The sequence below is a fragment of the Macaca fascicularis genome, chromosome 11, assembly GCF_037993035.2.
Source record: "Macaca fascicularis isolate 582-1 chromosome 11, T2T-MFA8v1.1".
Lineage (NCBI taxonomy): Eukaryota > Metazoa > Chordata > Mammalia > Primates > Cercopithecidae > Macaca > Macaca fascicularis.
The window spans coordinates 12525505-12552067 of record NC_088385.1 but is presented as its reverse complement, the minus strand read 5'-3'; the positions used below and the strand labels follow the sequence as shown (position 1 = coordinate 12552067).

Here is a 26563-nt window from a genome sequence, read left to right as displayed (position 1 = left end):
ATATTGTTGAGCTGAAAAAGGTGGCAATGTGGGAGAACATTCTTCCCCTCCTTCTGCTTGCCTGTTGGCAGAACAATTTACAAAGACGAAGGTCTTCCTGCCCTCCTTTCTACTTTTCCCAGCTAAGGATTAGCTCCTTTATGATACTTGTAAAAGGATTTAGAAGCACACTTTACTCTTCCTGTAAAAATACCTTCCAGTATTTCATTTCTTTTTGGAATCCTGAAGATATTCTCTTCTTTGTCTTTTCACTATCATCCTAAAGGAAGTAGCTGAAGCCACGTTAATATAGAGAGTTTATTTGGGCCAAGGTTGAGAACAGCTACTTCGGAAAACACTTCCAAGTTGCCTTGGGACGTGGCCTAGAGAACAAAGGAGGTCGGGTGTGGTGGCTCACGTCTGTAATCCCAGCACTTTGGGAGGCCGAGGCGGGTGGATCACCTGAGGTTGAGAGTTCGAGACCAGCCTGACCAACATGGAGAAACCCCATCTCTGTTAAAAATACAAAATTAGCCGGGCATGGTGGCACATGCCTGTAATCCTAGCTACTCGGGAGGCTAAGGCAGGAGAATCGCTTGAACCTGGGAGGTGGAGGTTGCAGTGAGCTGAGATCACGTCATTGCACTCCAGCCTGGGCAACAAGAGTGAAACTCTGTCTCAAAAAAAAAAAAAAAAAAAAAAAAGAGAGAGAGAACAAAGGAAAGACTGAAGATTTTAAAGAAAAAAGAATGAATCTGCAAAATCACAGAACCATCCCAAATGCTCATCAATCAATGAGTGGATAAAGAAACTGTGGTATAGATATACAATAGAATGCTACTCAGTCATAAGAAGGAATGTTTTAACAGCATTTGCACTGACCTGGATGAGATTGGAGACTATTATTCTAAGTGAAGTAACTCAGGAATGGAGAACCAAACATCATATGTTCTCAATGATTTGCAGAGCTAAGCTACGATGACGCAAAAGGCATACGAATGGTACAATGGACTTTGGGGACTTGTGGGGAAGAGTGGGAGGGGCACGAAGGATAAAAGACTACAGATATGGTGCAGGGTATACTGCTTGGGTGATGGGTGCATAAAAATCTCACAAATCACCACTAAAGACCTTACTCATGTAACCAAATACCACCTGTACCCCAATAACTTATGGAAAAATAAAAATTAAAAAAAGAATGAATCAGGAGAGGGAGTGATTTGAAAAGTTACTCATCAGTAAATTATCATTGGTTTACAGAAACCACATTGATTAGTAATTGGCTATACACCGTTAAACTGTAGGGTTCAGTTAGTCTAGAATCTACATAGCAAATGGCTTCAAGAGGTAAATTTAGCTTAAGGTGGGAGTGAGGCAGGACTCCTGTCATGTCTCTCTCATGAGTCCACTCTGGACTTGATAGTTTCAAGGCACTCACATCCTTAAACAAAGTTTTTTGTTTGTTTGTTTTCTTTCTCACCACTCCATAAGATTTATGGCTCTTTGTTAACATACTATTTAAGCAAGGCCTGTAAGCCACTGCCTTGAAAGAGATAAATACATTTGAACTGAGTTCTCTCCTGAGTGATGGGTATAGCACACATTGATAAACTGCTGTTTTTTCTCTTGTTTCTCTGACTTTTGTTTTCAGGAGAGTGTCTCTACTAAGAATCTATGAGGATAAGAAAACAAATCATATTTTCTGTGCTACAATATAAAATTCATGAAGCCTGTTTCTGATTTTATATCACTTCAGGCTCCCTTTTACCTAATCAGGGAGATTACAATATATCACTGTCATCTGCCCAGTATTAGTCTGAATACAATAAGAATCTTTCATCACCTTTGCAGAGTGATTTCAGAATGTTTCGTTTTGCAATCACATTCCTTAACAATGTTCATGGGTTTTGTTATTTACTATCTTACCCTTCATATCTAAACCATATCCATTCAATCAGACTTTTGCTTACTTCCTAGGACACTGTTCAACACAGGGATTAAAGCTTGCATAAAATAAGTAACCAATGTAAAGGTTAGTTAGGGAGCACTTAATTTAACCAAGGTCTCTAAATGGATTTCTTTTAGGAGATACAAAATTTTCTATTTTGCATGCTAGAATGAATAGGAATCAGACAGAGAAATTTTATATTAGGAACTGAAGAAATGATCTAAGTATTCTTGTCAAAGTTCTCATGAGTGGTTTTCAATGTTTCTCAATTCCTCTTTTTTTTTTTTTTAATCCCATGTTTCAAAATCACTGGAAACTTTAGTTGTAACTGTGACTTCTTCTTTTGAGGTACACTTAATGTTAGAAGTCTCTTAGTCCTATGAGAGTGTGTAGCAGTTTGTCCCTGAGCTCTACCTTTTTTAAATGAAGCTGGGTCTCTGGGCAGCATCTTCTGGGCGAGAGATACAAAAGGTTCCTGGACCTTCTCAACACAGGGAGCCTGCATAATGATGCAAGAGCTGCAACCTCAAAGTACAGGTGAGTATTTCCTCTGTTTCAGAGGAAGGTGGAAGTGTATGATGAAATAAGATCACCCAGAGAGAAGAAGTAGACAAAGAACAGATTGAAGAGCTAGTGATTGGACCAATATAGTAGACTGAAAGGAATTTGAAAGAAAGAGTCATTCTTCAGAGCCAGAGCCATAAGCAATTGAAAGAATAAGAAAGCAAATTTTTTTGGGAGGTTTGTATCAGATTTTATTGAAAGTTTAGGGAGACAGAAAAGATTTACATGATAGAAGGTAATCAGGGAAATAATTGATTATTAGATATCTGCTCTTGAAAGTCTTTTGACTAATCTTGAAATCCAGGCAGCAGTATTCTTTCCAATTACCCTGAGTTTGTTTTTGTACTTGCTTTTCTAAGTTTTTGTAAGAAAAAAGCTTCCCATTTTTAATGCATGAAAATTTGACTTTAGCTTCAACTCTTTGCATGTCCATCAATAATGTTTAAAATTTTTTTAAATGGATACAAAATAGTTGTGCATATTAATGGGCTCCATGTGATATTTTGATATAAGAATATGATGTATAATGATAAAGTCTGGAAAATTAGATTATCCATCACCTCAAATATTTATCATTTCTTTGTGTTTGGAACATTCCAAATCTACTCTTCTAGCTATTTTGAAATATACAATAAATGATTGTTGGGCTAGGCTCAGTGGCCCATACTTTTAATCTCAGCACTTTGGGAGGCTGAGGTGGGTGGATCACTTGAGGTCAGGAGTTCAAGACCAGCCTGGCCAACATAATGAAATCCCATCTCTACTAAAAAGACAAAAATAAGCTGGGCATGGTGGCATGTGCCTGTAATTCTAGCCACTCAGGAGGCTGAGGCAGGAGAATCACTTGAACCTGGGAGGTGGAGGTTGCAGTGAGCCAAGATTGCCTCATTATGCTCCAGTGTGGGTGATAGAGTGAGACTCCACGTCAAAAAAAAAAAAAAAAAATGTTAACTACAGTTGTCCTACTGTGGTAAGGGACACTAGATTTTATTTCTTCAAGCTAATTGTATTTTTGTAGGCATGAAGAAACCCTTCTCTATCTTTTCTTCCCCATTAACCTTCCTGGCCTCTGGTAGCCACCATTCTATTCACTACCTCCATGAGATCAATTTTTTTAGCTCCCACATAGGAATCAGAACATGCAATATTTGTCTTTCTGTGCCTGGCTCATTTCACTTAACATGATGTCCTCTGGTTCCATATATGTTGTTGCAAATGGTAGGATTTTATTCTTTTTTATGGGGCAATAATATGCCATTGTATATATTATACTACATTTTCTTTATCCATTCATTTGTTGATAGACACTTAGGTTGATTTCATATGTTGGCTACTGTGAATAGTGCTGCAATAAACATGGGAGTGCAGATATCTCTTGGATATACTGAAGAAACCAAATATCAATACAGGGATATGAGAAATGGGAGACAAAAGTGATGTTTTGAGAAAGGAAATCAATGAAACATGTAATAGTTAAGAGGAAAGAATAAAAATATGGAAATTCCAGTTGGTTGAGGATATGTTTTACCTGTATTCTTTGGGGCCACAGAGCTACTACCTGGTTATTTGTTCTGAGGGAGTTTGTAAGCTCTCTTCTTGCTTTAGATTTTTAACTGCTCTGAGGTTCTTCATCTAGTTTGTTCATTGCTGTAAGCTTCCTGGGGATTTTGGCTCCCCGGCCCCCTGGTAACTGTGTTTGTTGTCTTCCTGATTGGACAGAGAAAAGAGGTTGGTGGTCCCTGAAACTCTGGTCTGTGGCTGGGATTTCCATTGCACTCCTCAGTGCTTGCTTCATTGTGAGCTGTGTGGGTAAGTTCTGCACTGAGGTGCATTTCTTTGCTTCTTTTCCCTTGAATATTCCATACACGTTTCCTAGGATACATTCTCCTCTGCCCCATTAATACATCAATTCTTACTTGGAATGTCACATTTTCCTTGATTTCTCCTTTTCCCTTTGTTGTTCTTCTTCTATCTTTTGAAAACTGAATTCTTGTGGATTTAGTTTACCTGGTTTTATGAGCATTTTCTGAATCATGGCCTCATATATCCATGTTGTTCATTGTAGCCATCATCTAAGGCACCATCTTTCAGGACTGGATTCACTGGTAATCATGTGTTCCCTAGTCACAAAAGTCTTGTATTGGGAGTGCAACTCTAATTGCTGTCATAATTGTGATATTCTATATTAGATTCTTTGATTCATGTACAGAACCTTTCCAATGTGAGAGGAAAAAGTATTCAAATGAAATGATGGAGATAAAGAGAATACAATATTTCTTCTCTGTTCTGCTTGCCTCCAAATACATGTCTCAAGTTCATTGTGTGAGAAGTCTTAAAGACCTTTTTCCTCTCTGATTCACAATTTGGATTTCTACTCATTGATAAGGTGGTTAAAAATAGTTGTTGAGCGGCCGGGCGCGGTGGCTCACGCCTGCAATCGCAGCACTTTGGGAGGCCGAAGCGGGCGGATCGCAAGGTCAGGAGATTGAGACCATCCTGGCTAACACGGTGAAACCCCGTCTCACTAAAAACACAAAAAATTAGCCGGGCGCGGTTGCGGGCGCCTGTAGTCCCAGCTACTCGGGAGGTTGAGGCAGGAGAATGGCGGGAACCCGGGAGGCGGAGCTTGCAGTGAGCCGTGATCGCGCCACTGCCCTCCAGCCAGGGGAACAGAGCCAGATTCCGTCTCAAAAAAAAAAAAAAAAAATAGTTGTTGAATAGTCTGGGAGGGAATGAAAGTGACTTCCCCTGTCAATCAGGTCATAGATGTAGCTCCCTCAGAGTTTTAAATAAATCTCACAATATTTAGTAAAATACAAGTAATTATCACCAAAGTTAGAATCTGTTTTACTTTTCAGAATCAAGTGCAAGAGAGAAGGGGTTTAAGAATAGATATTTCATAAAAAGAAACACAAATTCAGGATCTCAAAACATGAACTAAGAGCAGGGCAGAAAGATTTGACTGTATTGAGCTTTAGTTATAGAAGGACAAAAAAGAAATGAGTGAAGAATCAGATCAGATCCTGAGAGATAAAAGGTCTTGCTGAAAGTGAACATTAACATAAAAGTTAATGTTCATTTGAGACATTAAAAATATTTTTATAAATGTTTAAAATTTCCCCTTGGTTGTTACTTAGCCCGTCTGTTGATGTGTGGCTACCTGCAGCTAGAATTATTTAGAAAACATCAAAATAACCTGTGTGCTTGCATCAAGGTTATTAAGGCTAAGGAGAAGCAGATATCCAGTGAGTCAATAAATATTTATTGATGACTTTGTGACAGTTACCCTTTTAGGTGTTTGTGATTAAAAAAAAGATCAGTTTTCACCTTCAGACTTCCTCCTTTTTTAATAATAAAATATTTTTAAATTATTATTTTAAAATCGTGGGTATATAGTAGGTGTATATATTTACGGGGTATATGAAATGTTTTGAAACCTTTAAGTTGTGTTTGTGATTAATTGTTGTGGGAAACTGGCAGAATCTCTGTTCAAGAGTATGGAGCCTAAATTCTAGTGGTGAAAATGGGGGATATATATTTTTAAAAAAAGTAAGATAAATGAATACAAGCAAATAATAATTTGGCATGGTTTTTATTGGGCTTGCATAGAGAAAGAGTGGTGGGGGTCAGAGGTAAGCCAGCACTGTACAGATATAGAGCTCAAGGCTTTAGAGCAAAATCATAGATGGACACTAATCCTTCTTCTTCCTTCCCAGTAACTTACCGTTTTACATATGGCGAAACTGGCAAAACGCTGTCTGAACTACACTCATATCATTCAAGTCTCACCTGCTTCAGTGAAGGGACAAAGGTGACAGGTAAAACTTTAAAATGCTTACATAGACTTTCTTTTTTCTCAGGGAGAGAACAGGGTTGAGCTCAAGATTGGTTATTCTATTGTGCATTTGTGTGTGTATGTTTTATGAAAGTCTCTGCTCGGATATTTTCATAATTTCTCTAAACATACATGTTCATGTCAGGCTCTAGACATGCCCCCAAAACAATTCCTTCTTCACACTTCTTGAGCTTGGTAAATATTATAAACCTACATGCATGTAATTTGCTCAGGCCAACCCTGGAAATTATTCATAACAATTCTTACAGTTTTTACATTCCTCTCACCCTCCATCAAATGCATACAATATTTTTTTCGATATTTAAGGTTTCCAATTAATACTATCCATCTCCATCCCAAATACTAGCATTATTCCTGGTCAAATTGGTTCAGGATGAGACTGATGCCTGTCCAAAATATACTGTTGTTAACTTCGTATGTGGAGAGTTGGCGGAGTTGAATTTAGGATTATGGTTGGTGTATTAGTCAGTTTTCATGCTGCTGATAAAGACATACCCGAGACTGGGCAATTTACACAAAAAAACAGTTTTATTGGACTCACAGTTCCACGTGGTAGGGAGACCTCACAATCATGGTGGAAGGTGAAAGTCACGTCTTACATGGCAGCACACAAGAGAAGAACGAGAGCCAAGTGAAATGGGTTTCCTCTTATCAAACCATCAGATCTTGTGAGACTTATTCACTAACACGAGAACAGTATGGGGGAAACTACACCCACGATTCAATTATCTCCCACAGGGTCCCTCCCACAGCACGTGGGAATTATGGGAGTACAATTCGAGGTGAGATTTGGGTGGGGACACAGAACCAAACCATATCAGTCAGCTTCATGGAAAAGGGTAAGAGCCTTTCCGTCTGGCGGCAGCCATCAGGTAAGTCAAGATGGGTGCATACAAGTACATCCACGAGCTATGGAAAAAGAAGCAGTCTGATGTCATGAGCTTGCTTCTGAGGGTCTGCTACGGGCAGTACTGCCAGCTCTCTGCTCTCTACAGTGCTCCCCACCCCACCTGGCCTGATAAAGTGGGCCGACTGGGCTACAAGGTCAACCAAGATTACTTATATATAGGATTCGTGTTCGCCGTGGTGGCCAAAAACACCCAGTTCCTAAGGGTGCAGCTTACGGCAAGCCTGTCTATCATGGTGTTAACCAGCCAAATTTTGCTCCAAGCCTTCAGTCTGTTGCAGAGGAGCCAGCTGGATACCCCTGGGGGTCTCTAAGAGTCCTGAGTTCTTACTGCCTTGGTGAAGATTCCACATAAAAATTTTTGGGGGTTATCCTCATTGATCCATTCTATAAAGCTATCAGAAGAAATCCTGACACCAAACCAGTCCACAAGCACAGGGAGATGCGTGGCCTGACATCTGCAGGTTGAAAGAGCCGTGGCCATGGAAGGGGCCAGAAGTTCCACCACACTATTCGTGGCTCTCATCAGACAGCTTGGAGAATGCGCAATACTCTCCAGCTCCACCGTTACTGTTAATATAAGTAAAGTGTGTAAAATTCATACCTAATAAGCAATTTAGGACAGTCAAAAAAAAAAAAAAAAAGAAAAGAAAAAGGGAAAGAGAAGTGAAGTGCATAGTCTTCTTCCTACCTATGTGGAACACTGCTTCAACAAGTAACATTTGAATGGATATTTTCCTGGAAGCAACAATGGGCACTTAGCTTTTGCCTTCCGAATGCCCCGAAATGGGACAGAGATGGATATTAATTAAATTAACTCCATATCCATCTGGCATAAGAGACTGTTAATTTGCCCCCTAAGTATATCCAATGTAAATGACCAGTCAAGCTGTTCAATACAACTACTTAAAGTTACAGAAAATCTTATGTGATAAAATACAATTATTTTGTATAATACCATGTCAGTAAATAAAAATGCTCCAATTTTAACAACATTCTTTCAAATCATCATTACAATGAAAAATAAAAATAAAAGTCCATACACAAAATTTCCATTTTGATTAAAGTTAAAAAATAACTTAAATCCACACTGTATCTTGTTCAGTTTGTTTCCCACTCAGTTGCAGTTGGAGTGTGGAGACGTTCAGCTGCATAGGAAGAGCTAGAGTTCCCTCAATCCCCCTGCACTCTGCCTAGGCCAGTTTTCTTTTAACTGTTTTGCTTGTCAATCCCCAAAAAGGATTCTGAAAACGTATGTACCCTCCGATACAGTTTAATTTGACATCAGAATTTTCATCATGCTATGGAAGCAAAAGCTTTAATTTCTGGAACATTGTAAATATTGACTTTAAAAAACAAAACTGTTATTTCTCTCTTAAAATGTATTTACTTGTGTGTAAATACTATTACAAAGTGCTAACCCCCATCATCCATTAAAACAAAACTAAACATATATTATTTAACAGTTGGATGTTTTACATCATTCTTCTATCTCCTTGAACTAAAATTTACATGATACTTTTCTCATCTGCCAAAATATGTAGATAAACATGCCTAATATTTCAATTTCCTGTGGACCATTAGGCTTCGTGTGTTATAAAATGAGTTCTGGATTGATTTACTATCATAATTATTATCAGGACATGATGCCAAAACATCACAAAGTTATGATAGATTTTGATAAATCATCAATAATTAAGTAAAACTATTGGAAGTCTAAATCTTAATGAGATGAGTGGAAGTTTGAAAAAATGCTATCAAATGTAATTATAATATTATTGCTAACATATTCAACACCAATTCAGCTCCTATTTTCCAATTTAATGACATTAACTAAAAAATCTTGCTCACCTAAGTCAGTAGATAAGAATGAAAAAGGCTTTGCTTGAATGTCACTCAATTTTTGATATTCTTTCAGCATTGTCTGCTTAAGATGATATAGTGATCTATTGTCAAAAATTATTTATAATGGTTTGTAAACTGAGAATTTGATCAGGTTACTCCCAATGTTATAGAAAGTAAAGAATAAGAAATATTATAGAATAATTTTGCAAAAGATTTGTTATTTCTCAGTCAGTAGTTATTTACTTTCTCAAAAGTATACCAAAAGTGTTCTAAAAAGGCTTATCAAATGATTGCGATTTACATCTGTTACTTTCTACACTTGCAAAGTGACTTGATTAGCTCATTATTCTCAGCATAAATTGAGAAAATAAAATATTATTAATGTTAGTATACCTTTTTGACAGATGCTTTTACTGATCACAGCTGACAATATTTTTTGTTGGCCTTGGAGCTGGCAATTTCACATGTTCAACTTATAAAAAAATGTTTGGTGTATATAGCTCAATTGGCAAAGTCAGTCAAATTTGACTTTCAAAATTCAAATCATATGTTAATACACACTTTGAGACATATTAAAGCAATCATTAATAATGAGCAGAATGCACAATTAAGGTATATTTCTAAAAGCAGCCAATATGCAAGTAATATAGATATGGTTAATCTATTTTATTCATTTTATAATATTATAAAAGGAAGAATAAGCTTTTTGGTTTTTAATCACTTAATATGTTATGATATAATAATGTAAAAAATGAATAAAATAGAACTATGTGTGATAACATGGATGAATATTAGCAATGCAAAACAAAAAAATAAGCCCAAGAAGATCACATATATCATAATTGCTGTTTAAAATTTCAAAACCAAACAAATCTAAACAATTTACTATTTAAGCATGCATATATATTTGTTTAAATTATATGTAATCAAAATCATATTGATTATAAGTATAATCAAAATATATCAGTCGATTTATATATGTCTAGCTATGGATTTTTTCAATCCTAGAAGAGTGACAAACTGGTACTTGTAAGGGGAGAGAACTGCTAATTGTTTAAGATTCTTAAGCATTTAATACTGTGTGAAAATTAGTAATAGGTAACATTTATTGAGCAATTATTCTATGTTATGCATCTTTTAAAATGCTTTATACATATTATGTGATTAAATACCCCTGTGAGGTTGGCACTATTATTATTTCCATTTTAGAGATGCAATAATTGAGGCTCAGGAAGGTTATGAATTTGCTCGAAGACGTACATGATAAATGGGGGAGCCAGAATTCTAATGAGGCATAATTCTATTTCTCATAACCAACCTGTGAATAGTTATCATTTTGAAAACCCAAGGCTTTGTGGCTTGCCCAAGATTACTGAGCAGAACTGGGTTTCTAGGTTCGTCCGTGTTAGTCATTTAAAATTCTAAGAGGACTTGGTGCTTATAATGTACAAGGGACATGAAAAACAAAACTCAATAATGACTTTTTTTTTTTTTTGCAAAAAAGAAAATGGAGACAAATACTGCAGGTAAACTTTAGTAAATATTGAGGACTTAATGTTAAAGAATATTTATTTGAAATCAATTCTAGGGCCTCAAATTATATAATTCAGGAAACAGTAAAAACATGAATTAAGAGACTGTCTCTACAAAGCAACCGCAGATCCTTAATCTTATTTATCACATCTTTCACTCACTCTTTTTTTTTCATGTAACACAAAAATAGCCTGGGGATGTTGCCCAGCTTCTTGGAAGTCATTTGATTCCAGCTGCTACTTCATTTCCGGTGAAAAGAACGTTTGGTCTAAGAGTGAGCAGAACTGTGTTGAGATGGGAGCACATTTGGTTGTGTTCAACACAGAAGCAGAGCAGGTACTGTTTCTACTTAAAAAATTATCTAATTGTAGAAAAAACACATAACGCAAAATTTACTGTCATAACCACTTTTAAGTGTACAGTTCAGTAGCATTTACTATTTTCACATTACTGGGCACCAGATTTCTAGAAATTTTTCATCTTGCAAAACCGGAACTCCCCACCCATTGAATAACAACTGTCCATTTCCCCATCCCTGAAAGCCCTGGCAATCACTCCTCTACTTTCTGTTTCTATGAGTTAGACTCTTTTAAATACTGTGTACAAGTTAAATTATATAGTATCTGTCATTTTTTGAATAATCTATTTCATTTAGTATAATATCCTCAAGATTCATCCATGTTCTCATATAAGACAGGACTTTCTTTCACTTTAGGGCTGAATAACGTTCCATTGTATGTGTCTCTCACACTTGTTTTTTGCTTCTTTGTTTTATTTGATTTCTTATTTTCCAGGTTTATTGGAGTGTGACTGACCACCAAAAGTAGCATATATTTAAGGTGTACTATGATGATTTGATATACAAATTTATTATGAAATGGTTACCACAATCAAGCTAATTAATATATCTATTACCTCATATATTTAGCCTTCTTTTTCTCCTTTTCTGTGGTGAGAACACATAAGATGCCACATTTCCATTCATTTACTTGTCAGTTGTCATTTAGGTTGCTTCCGCTTTGTGGCTATTGTGAATAATTCTGCTATGAATGTGGATGTGCAAATAATCTTTTAGAGTTCCTGCTTTCAATTCTTTGGATAAATACCCACAAGTGGGATTGCTGGATCACATGTTAGTTCTATTTTTAATTTTTTGAGGAACCTTCATACCGTTTTCATGATGACTGTGCCATTTAACATCACCCGCAAGAGTACCCAAGGGTCTCACTTCACATTCTGGTGAACACTTGTTCTTTTCTGTTTTGCTTTTTGAATACTGGCAATCCTAATGGACGTGAAGTAATATCTCATTGTGATTTTGATTTGTATTCCTTTAACAATTAGTGATGTTGAGCAACTTTTTTTTTTTTTTTTTTTTTTTTTTTTGAGACAGAGTCTCGCTCTGTTGCCCAGGCTGGAGTGCAGTGGCGCAATCTTGGCTCACTGCAACTTCTGCCTCTTGGGTTCAAGCAATTCTCTGTCTCAACCTCCCGAGTAACTGGGATTACAGGTGCCCACCACCATGCCTGGCTAATTTTTGTATTTTTATTAAGGACGGGGTTTCACCGTCTTGGCCAGACTGGTCTTGAACTCCTGACCTCATGATCCACCCGCCTTGGCCTCCCAAAGTGCTGGGATTACAGGCATGAGCCACTGCACCCGGCTGGCAACTTTTAAAATGTACTGTTGACAATGTGTATATCTTCTTTGGAGAAATGTCTATTCAAGTCCTTGGCCCACTTTTTAACTGGGTTATTTGTTTTATTGTTGTTGAGATGGAGGTGTTCCTTATATATTCTTGATATTAACCCCTTACCAGATATATGATTTGCAAGTATTTTCTTTTATTCCATACGCTGTCTTTTCATTAATTGATTGTTTCCTTTGCTTTGCAGAAGTTTTTAGTTTGATGGAGTTCCATTTGTCTGTTTTCTTGCTTTTGCTCCCCATGATTTTGGTTTCATATCCAATACATTGCCAATTTCAATGTCATGAATCTTTTTGCTCATGTTTTCTTCCTGGAGTTTTACAGTTTTAGGCCTTTGTTTAGGTCTTTAAAACATTTTGAGTTAATTTCTGTATGTGACATAAAGTAAGGATTCAACTTGGTCCTTTTGCCTGTGGATATCCAGTATTTCTAGCTCCATTTGTTAAAGAGATTGTCTTTCCCCATTGTGTGGTCTTGGCACCTTGTTGGAGATTATTTGACCATGTATGTGAGGGTTTATTTCTGGACTCTCTATTCTGTTACATTGGTCTCTATGTCTGTCTTTATGTCAGCACTGCACTGTTTGGATTACTGTAGCTTTGGAACATGTTTTGAAATCAGGAAGTGTGAGGCATCCAACTTTGTTCTTTTTCAAGGTTATTTTGGCTATTAGGGATTTCTTGATGTTCTATATGAATTTTAGAATTTTCTTTCTTTCTGCAAAAAATAACATTGGGATTTTGGTAGGGATCACGTTGACTCTTTAGATTGCATTTTAACTGTATTAAACCTACCAATCATTAAACATGAGATGTCTTTCCATTGGTTTGTGGCTTCTTTGGTTTCCTTTATCAATGTTTTGTAGTTTTTATAGTACAAGTGCTTTGCCTCCTTGGTTAAGATTATTTCTAAGAATTTTATTATTTTTGATACTACTTTATTTATTATTTATTTATTTATTTATTTATTTATTTATTTATTTCTCTGAGATGGAGTTTTGCTCTGTTGCCAGGCTAGAGTGCAGTGGTGTGATCTTGGCTCACTGCAACCTCTGCCTCCCAGGTTCAAATGATTCTCCCTCCTTAGTCTCCCAAGTAGCTGGGATTACAGGCATGTGCCACCAAGCCCAGCTAATTTTTTGTATTTTTAGTAGAGACGGGGTTTCACCATGTTGGCCAGGCTGGTCTTGAACTCCTGACTTCAAGTGATCCACCCACCTCGGCCTCCCAAAGTGCTAGGATTACAAGTGTGAGCCACCACATGAGGCCTTTAATGGGATTATTTTCTCAAGTTTCTTTTTAGATTGTTTATTTTTGGTATTTAGAAATGATACTATTTTTTTCTACATTGATTTTGCATTCTGAAACTGCTGGATTTGCTTATGAGTTCTAAGAGATTTTTTGTTGAATATTTAGGGTTCGTTACATATAAGATTATGTCATCTGTGAACAGAGATAATTTTACTTCTTACTTTCTGATTTGGATAATTTTTTTCTCTTCCTTACCAAGTTGCTCTGGCTAGGACTTCCAGTACTATGTTGAAAAGAAGTGATGAGAATGGGCTTTCTTGCCTTGTTCTGAATCTTAGAGGAAACACTTTTAGTTTTTCAAAATTTAGTATGATCCAGGGATGCAAGGATGGTTTAACATCTGCAAGTCAATAAACGTGATATACCATATAAACAGAATTAAAAACAAAAATTATATGATCATCTCGACAGAGCCAGAAAAAGTATTTGACAAAAAAGCATATCTTTATTATTGAAACCCTCAGTAAAATCAGCATAGAAGAGACATAGCTTGAGGTAATAAAAGTCATCTATGACAAACCTACGGCCAACATTATACTCAACAGGGAAAAGTTAAAAGCATTCCCCCTGAGAAATGGAACAAGACAAGGATGCCCACTCTCACCACTTTTATTCAACATAGTACTGGAAGTCCTAGCCAGAGCAATCAGACAAGATAAAAAAACCAAAGGGCATCCAAATTGGTAATGAGGAATTTGAACCATCGCTGTTTGCTGATGACATGGTTATACCTAGAAAACCCTAAAGACTCATCCAAAAAGTTCTTAGAACTGATAAATGAGTTCAGCAAAGTTTCAGGATACAAAATTAATGTACACAAATCAGTAGCTTTGCTATACACTAGCAGTGACCATGCTGAGAATCAAATCTAGAACTCAACCCCTTTTACAGTAACTGCAAAACAAAAACATTTAGGAATTTACTTAACCAAGGAGGTGAAAGACCTCTGTAAGGAAAACTACAAAACACTGCTGAAAGAAATCACAGATGACACAAGCAAATGGAAACACATCCTATGCTCATGGATGGTTAGAATCAATATTGTTAAAATGACCATATTGCCAAAAGCAATCTATAAACTCATTGTAATTTCCATCAAAATACCACCATCATTCTTCTCAGAACTAGAAAAAAAAATCTAAAATTCATATGGAATAAAAAAAGAGCTGCATAGCCAAAGCAAGACTAAGCAAAAAGAAGAGATCTGGAGGCATTACATTACCTAACTCTAAACTATACTATAAGGCTACATTCACCAAAACAACATGGTATTGGTATAAAAATAGACACATGGACCAATGAAACAGAATAGAGAACCCAGAAATAAAGCCAAATACTTGCAGTCAAACATCTTCAACAAAGCAAACAAAAATATAAAGTGGGAAAAGGACACCCTATTCAACAAACGGTGGTGGGATAATTGGCAAGCCACATGTAGAAGAATGAAACTGGCTCCTCATTTCTCACCTTATACAAAAATCAACTCAGATGGATCAAGGACTTAAATCTAAGACCTGGAACCATAAAAATCCTAGAAGATAACATTGGAAAAACCCTTCTAGACATTGGCTTAGGCAAAGACTTCATGATCAAGAACCAAAAGCAAATGCAACCTAAACAAAGATAAGTAGTTGAGACTTAATTAAACTAAAAAGCTTTTGCACAGCAAAAGAAATAATCAGCAGAGTAAACAGACAACACACAAAGTAGGAGAAAATCTTTGCAATCTATACATCCAACAAAAGACTAATATCCAGAATCTACAAAGAACTCGAACAAATCAGCAAGAAAAATACAAACAATCCCATCAAAAAGTGGGCTAAGGACACGAATAGACAATTCTCGAAAGAAGGTATACAAATGACCACAAAACTTATGGAAAAATGCTCAACATCACTAATGATCAGGGAAATGTAAATCAAAACCACAATGAGATACCACCTTACTCCTGCAAGAATGGCCATAATCAAAACATCAAAATATAATAGATGTTGGCATAGATGTGGTGAAAAGGGAACACTTTTACACTGTTGGTGGGAATGTAAACCAGTACAACCACTGTGGAAAGCATTATGGGGATTCCTTGAAGAACTAAAAGTAGAACTACCTTTGATCCAGCAATCCCACTACTGGGTATCTATCCAGAGGAAAAAAAGTGATTATATGAAAAAGATACTTGTGCATGCATGTTTATAGCAGCACAATGCACAATTAAAAAAATGTGGAACCAGCCCAAATGCCTATCAATCAATGAGTGGATAAAGAAAATGTTATATATTATATATATAAATATATCTCCCATATATATACTCCATATATATGTATACACACACACACACACATATATATATATAAAACAAAGTACTGCTCAACCATAAAAAGAAATGAAATAATGGCATTGGCAGCAACTTGGATGGAATTAAAGACCATTATTGTAAGTGAAGTAACTCACGAATGGAAAACCAAACATCGTATATTCTCACTCATAAGTAGGAGCTAAGCTATGAGGATGCAAAGGCATAAGAATAATACAATGGACTTTGGGGAGTCAGGGGAAAGTGTGGGAGATAGGTGAGGGATAAGACTACACATTGGGTACAGTGTACACTGCTTGCATGATGGGTGCACCAAAATATCAGAAGTCACCACTAAAGAACTTATTCATGTAACCAAACACCATCTGTTCCCCCAAAACCTATTGAAACAGAAAAATTGAGTATGATGTTAGTTGTAGGCTTTATATATATGACTTTTATCGTGTAGAGATACTTTCCTTCTGTTGATACTTTCCTTCTCTTGTTTGCTGAGTGTTTCTATTAGTAAAGGATGTTGGATTTTGTCAAATGGGTTTTATGCACCAATTGAGGTAATCATGTGGTTTTTGTTCTTAATTCTCTTAATGTGGTTTATTACATTGATTTTCATGTGTTGAACAATTTTCACATTCCAGAAATAAATCCCAGTTGGTCATTGTGTTTATCCCTTTCAGTATATTATTGGAGTGGTTTGTAGTATTCTGCTGAGAGTTTTTATATCAATCTTCATCAGGCATATTAGCCTGTTGTTTTATCATAGTATCTTTTTCTAGTTTTGATACCAGGAAAATGCTGACCTCATCAGATGAGTTCAGAAAGATTTCCTCCTCTTTGATTTGTTGATATTGTTTCAGGAGGATTAGTGTTAATTCTTCTTTAAATGTATGGTAGAATTCACCAGTGAAGTCTTCCGATTCTTGACTTTTTTTGTTGGGAGGTTTTGATTACAGATTAATTTCCCTACTAGTTATTGATCTATTCAGATTTTTATTTCTTCATCAATCAGTCTTGGCAGGTGGTATGTTTCTAGAATTCTATGAATTTCTTCTGTTACCTAATTTGTTGGCATATAATTGTTCACAGTAGTCTCTTATAATCCTTTTATTTCTGCAGATATTTTGTAATATCTTCTATTTCACATCTCATTTTAGTCATTTGAATCTTCTTTCCTTTTTCTTACTTACTCTAGATAAGCATTTATCAATGTCTCCTACTCATACCTTAGCTCCCACTTATTGTGGTGGTGTCTATTTCTCCCTTCACTTCTGTAATGTTTGCCTTATATATTTAGGTGCTCTGATATTAGGTGCATATATATGTTTATAATTGCCATATCTTCCTTCTTTCTTTCTTGGGGCAGCTTTTGAGTTAAATTTTATCTGTCTCATATAAATATGGTGACCCATGCTCTCTCTTTGTTAACATTAGCATGGAATATGTTTTCCTTTCTTTTCACTTTTGGCCTGTGAGTGCTTTTGAGCTAATGAAAGTCTTTTGTATACAGTATATAGTTGGATCTTGTTTTTTATTAGTCATTGCACCAATCTAGGTCTTGGGAAGTTTAATCCATTTATATTTAAAGCAATTCTTTATAGCGAAGGAGTTAATATTGCTGTTTTGCTCAGTATTTCTGTATATCTTGTGTATTTTGTCCTTTTGTTCCTCTCTTGCTGCTATCTCTTGTGTTTCATTGATTTTCTGGAGTGGTATGTTTTGATTCCTTTCTCATTTCCTTTTGTGTATCTTCTATAAGTATTTGTTTGTTGTTATCTTTATGGGGATTACATAAAACATACTAAAGATATTAAAAATATAACCATTTTAAGATGAAAACAACTTAACTTCAACTGTATACAAAAAGCCCTCTATTCCTTCAAATATCCCCCCATCCCCACTTATGTTACTGGTGTCGCAAATTAGTTATTTTTACATCATTCATTCATTATCATAGATTTTATAGCTATTTTAATACATTTTTAAAGAAATGTATTAAAAGAATGTAAGAAAGAATCAGTGAATTTGAGGACAAGTCAATTGAATTCTGTATGAGAATTAAAAGTGATTTATGCACTAACATTACAATATTACAGTATTCTGTATTTATGTGTATATCTACTTTAACCAGAAATCTTGCATCTGCTTTCATGATTCTATCTACCAGTCTTTCACTTCAACTTAAAGGATTCCCTTTAGTATTTGTTTTAGGGTGGATCTAGTGGCAATGAATTCTCTCAGCTTTTGTTTATCTGGGAAATTCTTAATTTCTTCACTTTTTTTTTTTTTTTTTTTTAAACAGAGTCTCCCTCTGTCACCCAGGCTGGAGTGTAGTGGTGTCATCTTGGCTCTCTGCAACCTCTGCCTCCCAGGCTGGAGAGATTCTTGTGCCTCATCCTCCCAAGTAGCTGAGATTACAGGCGTGTGCCAACACACCCGGCTAATTTTTTCATTTTTAGTAGAGATGAGGTTTTACCATATTGGCCAGGCTGGTCTTCAACCCCTGGCCTCAAGTGATTCACCTGCCTCAGCTTCTTAAAGTGCTGAGATTACAGATGTGAGTCACGGCACCCAGCCTCTTCTTCACTTTTGAATGATAGCTTTCCCAGATACAATTTTCTTAGTTGGCTGTTTTTATTTTTTTCAGTATTTTGAATGTATCATAACAATCCCTTCTGTCCTGCAAGGTTTCACTGAGAAATCTGCTGACAGTTATGGGAGCTTGGTTGTACATGAGAGCACTTTTCTCTTGCTGCTTTTAACATTCTTTCTCTGTGGCTTTTGACAGTTTGATTAAATGCATGTTAGTATGAGTCTCTTTGGATTTGTTCTGGTTGTAATTGATCTTCTTGAACTTCTATGTCCATTTCTCTCATGAAATTTGGGAAGTTTTTGGTGATGATTTCTTCAAATAGATTTTCTTCCCCCTTTTTTCTTTATTCTCCTCCTATGACTCCCACAACACCTATATTGGTCCACTTCATGGTTTCCACAAGTTATTAGGCCCTCTCCACTTTTCTTCATTCGTTTTTCTTTTTGCTCCTATGACTTGAAAATTTCAAATGACTTGTCCTCAAGTTCACCAGTTGTTTCTTCTGCTTGATCAAGTCTTCTGCCGAACCTCTCTAGTGAAATTTTCAGTTCGTTTATTGGATTCTTCAGTTCCAGTATATATATTTTTAAAATTCAATAGATCCTATCTGTTGATATTCTCATTTTGTTTGTGCATCATTTTCCAGATTTTGTTTAGTACTGCGTCTGTGTTGTCTTTTAACTCATTGAGATTTTTAAGATCGTAACTTTGAAGTCTTTGTCAGGTTATTCATAAATCAATTTATTTTGTTCCTTTAATTTAGCCTTGTTTTTTTGTTTCATTGTATGTCTTGAGATCTTTTGTTTACATTTGGGCATTAAAAAAACACCTATTCTAGTGTTCATTGTCTGGCTTCATACAGACCTTCACCAATTAGCTGGGCATAGATTCTAGGAGTCTCTCAAACTTTTTCTGGTGATGCATCTTCTCTGGACCTGTGCGTTTACTTTTCCAGATAAAGTAATTTACACGGGTTTCATTTTTAGGAGCTCGTATTCCCTTGTTTTACCTAGTGTCTATATGCAGTACCAGTCTCTCTAGTAATAAGCTGCCATGCTTGCTTCTGTTCTCAGCAGCCACCAAGTCTCCCAGATATGTTGTGTTTCCCATTAGCAGTCTGAATTAGGTGTAACAGAAACCATTCCCTAAGGCAGTCCCCTGGAAAGCCAGAAAGTTGATGCAGGTTTCATTCTTCTCTTTCCCTTCCAAGAGAGATGCTTAGAGATGGGAGGTTTTTCTCTATTGCTTTGTGTGCCAGTATGAGGAAGGACTGTGGCAAGTAAATGCAGCAAACTTTCTTACCTGTTTCAATGCCAGTTTTCTCAGCTTTGGTCTTACCAGTGGGGCTGCAATCTTTTAACTATTTTTCTGAAGTTCACAAAGGCAATTTGATTCATATATTGTTAAGTCAGTGTCTTCATGGGGGAACTAGGGCGTGGGGCTTTCTATTCTGCCATCTTACTGATATCAGTGGAGCATGTACTTTAAAAAAAACTTCAACTTCTAGCTTAGATTTAGGAAGTACATGTTTGTGTTTGTTATATGGGTATATTGCACAATGCTGAGGTTTGGGGTACAAGTGATCCTGTTACCCAGGTACTAACCAATAGTTAGTATTTCAACCATCGCCCCACTCCATTCCTCTTCCCTTCCTCCTCTACTAGTCCCCAGTGTCTATTTTTGCTATGTTTATATCCATGAGTACTCAATGTTTAGCTCCTACTTCTTATAAGTGAAAACATGTGGTATTTGGTTTTCTGTTCTTGTGTTAATTCACTTAGGATAATGACCTCCAGCTGCATTGATGTTGCTGCAGAGGGCATGATTTAAATCATTTTAATGACTGTATAGTATTCCATGGTGTATATGTATTATATTTTCTTTATCCAGTTCACCATTGATGGGCACCTAGGTCGATTCCATGTTTTTACTATTGGAAATACTATTGCAATGAACATATGAGTACATACTTTTTTTGGTGAGATGATTTATTTTCTGCTGGATATATACACAGTTATGGGATTTCTGGGTTGAATGGTACTTCTGTTTTATGTTTTTTGAGAAATCCTCAAATTGCTTTCCATGGAGGCTGAACTAATTTACATTCCCACCAGCATTGTATATAAGTGTTCTCTTTTCTCTACAGCCTCTCCAGCATCTGCTGTTTTTGACTTTTAAGTAATAGCCATTCTGACTGCTGTGAAATGGTATCTCGTTGTGCTTTTTGTTTGCATTTCTCTCATTATTAGAGATGTGCGTTTTTCCAGATGTTTGTTGGCTGCTTATATGTCTTCTTTTGAGAAGTGTCTGTTTATGTCTTTTGCCCATTTTTTAATGGTGTTGTTTGTTTCTTGTTTGTTCAGTTATTTAAGTTCCTCATAGATTCTGGATATTAGACCTTTGTTGGATGTGTAATTTGTGAATATTTCTCATATTTTGTGGGTTGTCTGTTTGGTCCATTGATAGTTTCTTTTACTAAGAAGCACTTTAGTTTAATTAGGTCCCACTTGAGAATTTTTGTTTTCATTGCAATTGCTTTTGAGGATTTAGTCATAAATTCTTTCCCAAGGCTGATGTCCAGGATGGTGGTTCCTAGAGTTTGTTCTTGGATTCTTATATTTGAGGTCATATACTCAAACTTTTAATTCATTTTGAGTTAATTTTTGTCTATGGTGAAAGGTAGGGGGTTCAGATTTATTCTTCTGCATATGATTACCCAGCTATCCAGCACCATTTATTGAATAGGGAGTCCTTTCTCTATTGCTTTCTATTGTCAACTTTGTCAAAGATCAGATGGCTACAGGTGTTTGGCTTGATTTCTAGGTTCTCTATTTTGTCCCATTGGTCTATGTGTCTATATTTGTAGCAGTACTCTAATGTTTTGGTTACTGTAGCCTTATAGTATAGTTTAAAGTTGGGTAATGTGATGTGTCTGGCTTTGTTCTTTGGAGCTGGTATTTTTAAAAATACAAATTAATACCAGGAAAACTTTCCTAACATTTTTGACTGAGAAGCACTACTCCCCACCCTGGAATATTAGGTTATGTCAGGAAGCCTCAGGGCAATACACAACAAATACTCATTAAGCCTTCAGGTTCAATTCAAAATTAATTTCCATTTGCCTCGATAAAATTACTTATAGGAAAACAATCTGGACATAGCTAAAGGTATTTTAGAAGCTCAATTGAAAAGATGAGAATAATTATTTTTTATGAAATAAATAAATCAACTATAGTTAAAACCTAGTGAGCTCTCTATTATGTTTAACTTTTCCAAGTAATTTGCTACTCACTTTCTTTTTTTTTAAATTATACTTTAAGTTCTAGGGTACATGTGCACAACATGCAGGTTTGTTACATAGGTATACACATGCCATGTTGGTTTGCTGCACCCATTAACTCGTCATCTATATTAGGTATTTCTCCTAATGCTATCCCTCCCCCAGCCCCCAACCCCACAACAGGCCCCAGTGTGTGATGTTCCCCACCCTGTGTCCAAGTGTTCTCATTGTTCAATTCCCACCTATGAGTGAGAACACGTGGTGTTTGATTTTCTGCCCTTGTGATAGTTTGCTGAGAATGATGGTTAGTAATTTGCTACTTTCCAGGGAAAAAGTACTCAGGAGAGTAGAGAAACAAATTTGTATTTTAAGAACCCCAATGCAATTTCACTGAAAAACAATAGGAAATTAATATGGAACACATCTTAGCAGTCAATGTGCTCCAGAAAAACTTTCTCTCTCTATATATATATACACACATATGTGTATATGAAGAGATTTTTATGAAAAAATTGGCTCACATGATTATGTAGGCTAAGAAGTCCTTCAGTCTGCCATCTGGAAGTAGGAGACCCAGAAAAGCCGGTGGTGTAGGTCCAGTTTGAGTTCAAAGGCCTGAAATCCAGGGGAACCAATGGTGTAAATCTAGTCCAAGGATAGTAAAAGATCGATGTCTCAGGTCAAGCAGCAGGCAGCCAGGAAGAAACAAAAAAATGGATGAATTCCTCCTTCCTCTGCCTTTTTTTTCTATTCAGGCCCTCAACAGATTGGCTGATGCATACCCACACTGGGGTGGGGGCAATCTACTACTGAGCTTACCAATTCAAATGCTAGTCTCATCTGAAAACACCCTTACTCTCATCTGGCCACTCCTTGGCCCAGTCAGGTTGACACATAGAATTAGCCATTACACCATCTGAACATATAAAATAAAAAAAAGATTGAAAACACAAAAATAAATTTATGTATATTTAAAGACCATTCTGTTTCTTGGTAAAGAAAAGAATGAAATTCTGAGACAGGAATTCCTGTATTAGGACTGTTTCTTCCCTGTAATGATGTTAGTACTTTTGGCCTGTACTCCTGGTCAGTAGACCATCATGTGACAGATCCTTGCACCTTGTGTTTTCTTCTATAGAATAGCTCTGAAGGCTATAAGGAAACTTTACTTTGTTCAATCTGGAAATACCAAAGTCTGACTCCTTTTTTTTTTCCTTCATGCAGAATTTCATTGTCCAGCAGCTGAATGAGTCATTTTCTTATTTTCTGGGGCTTTCAGACCCACAAGGTAATAATAATTGGCAATGGATTGATAAGACACCTTTCAAGAAAAATGTCAGGTGAGTGCAGATCTGGGGCCTTGTTTACATAGAAAATCTAGGGAAATTTTGTTAGGAGTGACTAATAATGTTAATATTGATAATTATGATAATAGGATCTAACAATTATTAAGTGTTACTAAGGATATGCATTATCTCACTTAAACTTCATGAAAACATCTCTTTTTCTGAACTAATTTTACGGATGAAAAATTAAATAAATTGCCCCAAATCAATAAACTAATAAGATGAGAAACTGGATGTCAACTCCTTGTCTATCTGACTCTAGAGATGGTGCTCTAAACTATAATATTTTGCTGTTTCTAAACACAAGTAGACATTTAAACTGATCTCTAATTAATAAAACTTAAAATATCTGGGTCAGAACTATGTACAATTTTAGTAGAAAAATTACATAATAATACTATTTACTTGTGGCTTTAAAAAAGAATTCAGTTATACATTATCTTATTTGATTTTTTCACAATCTCGTGGGTTAGTTAGGGACCTTATTATAATTCCTATTTTTAAAGATGAGGAATCTAATACTTGAGGAGATTGAATTACTTGCCCAAGATCAAAATGAGTGAGTATCAAAAACAGGTCTTGTAATTCCAAAATTTATGTCCAACCTCCCACTCTTTACCCAGAATGTATTCCCTGGAGGCAGGGCAACTTTTACATCCAGACTCAGGCATCCTAACATTCACTTAAGGCAGATCCATGAGAATAAAGAAGCTTAGGAAGATGATAAGAATATACAGATGTAAGGAGATAGCCTCTTTATTTCATGTCAGTAAGAAATTATTTAATAACCCCAGCCAGGATAAAGGCTCTGTAAAGAGGAAGATGATTGCAGCGGAAAGATCTAAGAATAAACCATCTCATAAAATTTTGCCAGGAGAATGTTAAAGGAGCAAGTGTAAAAGTATATGTCCATACTTAAGGATCTGAGGAGGGCAGTATGGGAAGGAGGAACGATCATTGGAATGTTCTCTCTTCCTAAATCCCACTCTGTTCACTCCAAAGGTTTATACTTTCTAATCATTCACCATGCATTCATTGAAGATGTCTACCTCCCTTTTTTTTTTGTTTAGATTTTGGCACCCAAATGAGCCCAGTCATTCAGCAGAAAAATGTGCTTCAATAGTCTTCTGGAAACCTATAGGATGGGGCTGGAATGATGTTATCTGTGAAACTAGCAGGAATTCAATATGTGAGATGAATAAGATTTACCTATGAGTAGAACTTTTTTCAGTGATGTCTTTAAAATTGAAACCTATTCTGAAATGATAATTTCTTTCTGTAATTTACACATAACCCTTATGTTATAGAGGTTCATAGAAATGGAAAGATACCTGTTTCCCTTTAATCAATCTTCTAGTTTCCTCCTTTCCACTAATGATAGAATGCACCTTTCCTCTCTTTGTTCCATTCTTTCACTTGTTATTCATTTTCTTCTTTCTTCACACTTCATTACACAAACATTTCTTGTTTCAGAGACTGTACTATTTTGTTTGTTGGAAGATTTATAAGGAAGCATCTTTTGCAAATTATGACTTTTCTTCCTCAATATACCATAAAGAAATCTTTTTGGTCAAGATGGTAGTTGGAAGTACAATCATCTGAAGGCGACAAGAGTTGAAAGACCTGTTTTCTAGATGGTTCACTCTCATGGCTGGGAACTTGGTGTTGGCTATTGCTAGGAGGCCTCAGTTTCTGACCATGTGGAACTATCCATAGGGCTAACTGAATCTCCTTACAATATGGTGGCCAGCTGCTATTGGAACAAGTAATCCAAAAGAACAAGTAAAAGTAGTAATGTCTTTAATGAACTACACTCAGCAGTTATGCACCATAACTTCTGCTCTACCCCATTGGTCACATAAAACAGATCTGATATAATAAGGAAGGAGAATACCCAAAGGCATGAATAACAGAATGTGATAATCACCAAAAGCCATCTTGGAGGCTATCACAGCAAAATTTATTTTAAAAGATACGAAAAAAAAGTGTAATGAAAAATAAATTAATTTAAAAATCTCCTACACTAAAATTATGGACTTCTGTTCATTAAAACACCATAAAGAAAATTAAAATAAAAATGACTGGAGGAAGATATTTTAAACACTTATAACTGACACAGTATTAATGCCAAGCATATATGAATATCTATCACAAATTAATTAGAACACAAAAAAATGAGCAAATTATTTGAACAAGCACTTGATGAGGAAATGCATACAAAACATGCTTTTATAGAGATGCTCAGCTTCATTCACAAAGTAATAACTGTAAGTCAAGAAAATAAGACATCATTTTATTCCAATTTTAATGATGAAATTAAAAAACAGAATTCCAAAAGTGGGAGGAAATATAAATCAATAAGATCCCATATACATTACTGATTTGTGTTTAACTTTGTAGAACTGCTTTGGAAAGTACATAAATATACATTTTCCTTACATAAATACTACTCAAAAAATGCTGTATTGAGAGATATTCAAGGTCTATGACATTTGGGTATTAAAATGAAGAGGTGTTCTAAAATTCTAGTTTTTGTATTGGGCAGTGAAGTTAACATAAATATCAAACAAAACAAAACAAAATGAAACAAAAGTGTAAAGAGGATAGCATAGGATGAATCTAAAATTATGTTCAGGTCGGGCATGGTGGCTCATGCCCATAATCCTAGCACTTTGGGAGGCCAAAGGGGGCAGATCACCTGAGGTCAGGGGTTTGGGACCAGCCTGGCCAACGTGGCAAAACTCTGTCTCTACTCAAAGTACAAAAATTAGCCAGGCATGGTGGTGCGTGCCTGTAATCCCAGCTGCTTGGGAGGCTGAGGCAGGAGAATTACTTGAACCGGGAGGCGGAGATCGCAGTGAGCCGAGACTGTGCCATTGCACTTTAGCCTGGGAGACAAGAGCAAAACTCCATCTAAAAAAAAATTATGATTAATATGCTATTGTGCAAAGTGCAAATTTGAAAAATAATTGGAATATAAAATCCACTGGAGGCTAGATTAATGGAAGTTGGGGGTTCTTGACTGATACCTTTGTGTTGAAGATCACACTGAAATTGTTGTGCTCCTGGGATCCAAAAGGTGTCTTTGTCTTCATGCCACCATCACCATAATGAAGCCGGTGACTAGACACTGGATACTCCATCTAGCCATAACAAGTACATCTGGAAAATCACAATCTGTGATCTTGTTCATCAGCAGAAACACCAGCAAGAAATTAGCCCCTGCTTTGTTTTTATTTCCCACATCTCATGCTATTGAATTTAATAGGTTCCACATTTACATCAATAACATAATTGAAAGAAAGTCTAAAAAATGTTGTTCATAGCTTTCCAGACTTTGAAGCACTGGCAGGCACAACAAAGGAGGTGGGAATGGGTGTGAGTG

The 26563-nt window shown here is 36.1% G+C and overlaps 1 protein-coding gene and 1 pseudogene across 1 annotated transcript; both read left to right on the top strand.

Moving 5' to 3' along the window:
* The first annotated feature begins 2289 nt into the window (after positions 1 to 2289).
* On the top strand, positions 2290 to 25256 carry CLEC6A (C-type lectin domain containing 6A). The gene is made up of 6 exons (XM_005570039.5): positions 2290 to 2464; positions 4211 to 4300; positions 6208 to 6309; positions 10823 to 10968; positions 23057 to 23172; positions 24249 to 25256. Exons 1-6 carry the CDS (start codon positions 2434 to 2436, stop codon positions 24391 to 24393), a joined length of 630 nt encoding a protein of 209 aa, XP_005570096.1. The 5' UTR covers positions 2290 to 2433; the 3' UTR covers positions 24394 to 25256.
* Positions 7193 to 7903, top strand: LOC102120348 (large ribosomal subunit protein eL15-like; annotated as a pseudogene).
* Positions 25257 to 26563: the final 1307 nt, after the last annotated feature.

Excerpts from the sequence above, each read along its gene's own strand:
- CLEC6A (XM_005570039.5), top strand. The coding sequence starts at position 2,434 with ATGATGCAAGAGCTGCAACCTCAAAGTACAG. Across the intron at positions 4,301-6,207 it reads CTTCATTGTGAGCTGTGTGG|TAACTTACCGTTTTACATAT; the intron begins GTAAGTTCTGCA and ends CTTCCTTCCCAG. Across the intron at positions 23,173-24,248 it reads CCTTTCAAGAAAAATGTCAG|ATTTTGGCACCCAAATGAGC; the intron begins GTGAGTGCAGAT and ends TTTTTTGTTTAG.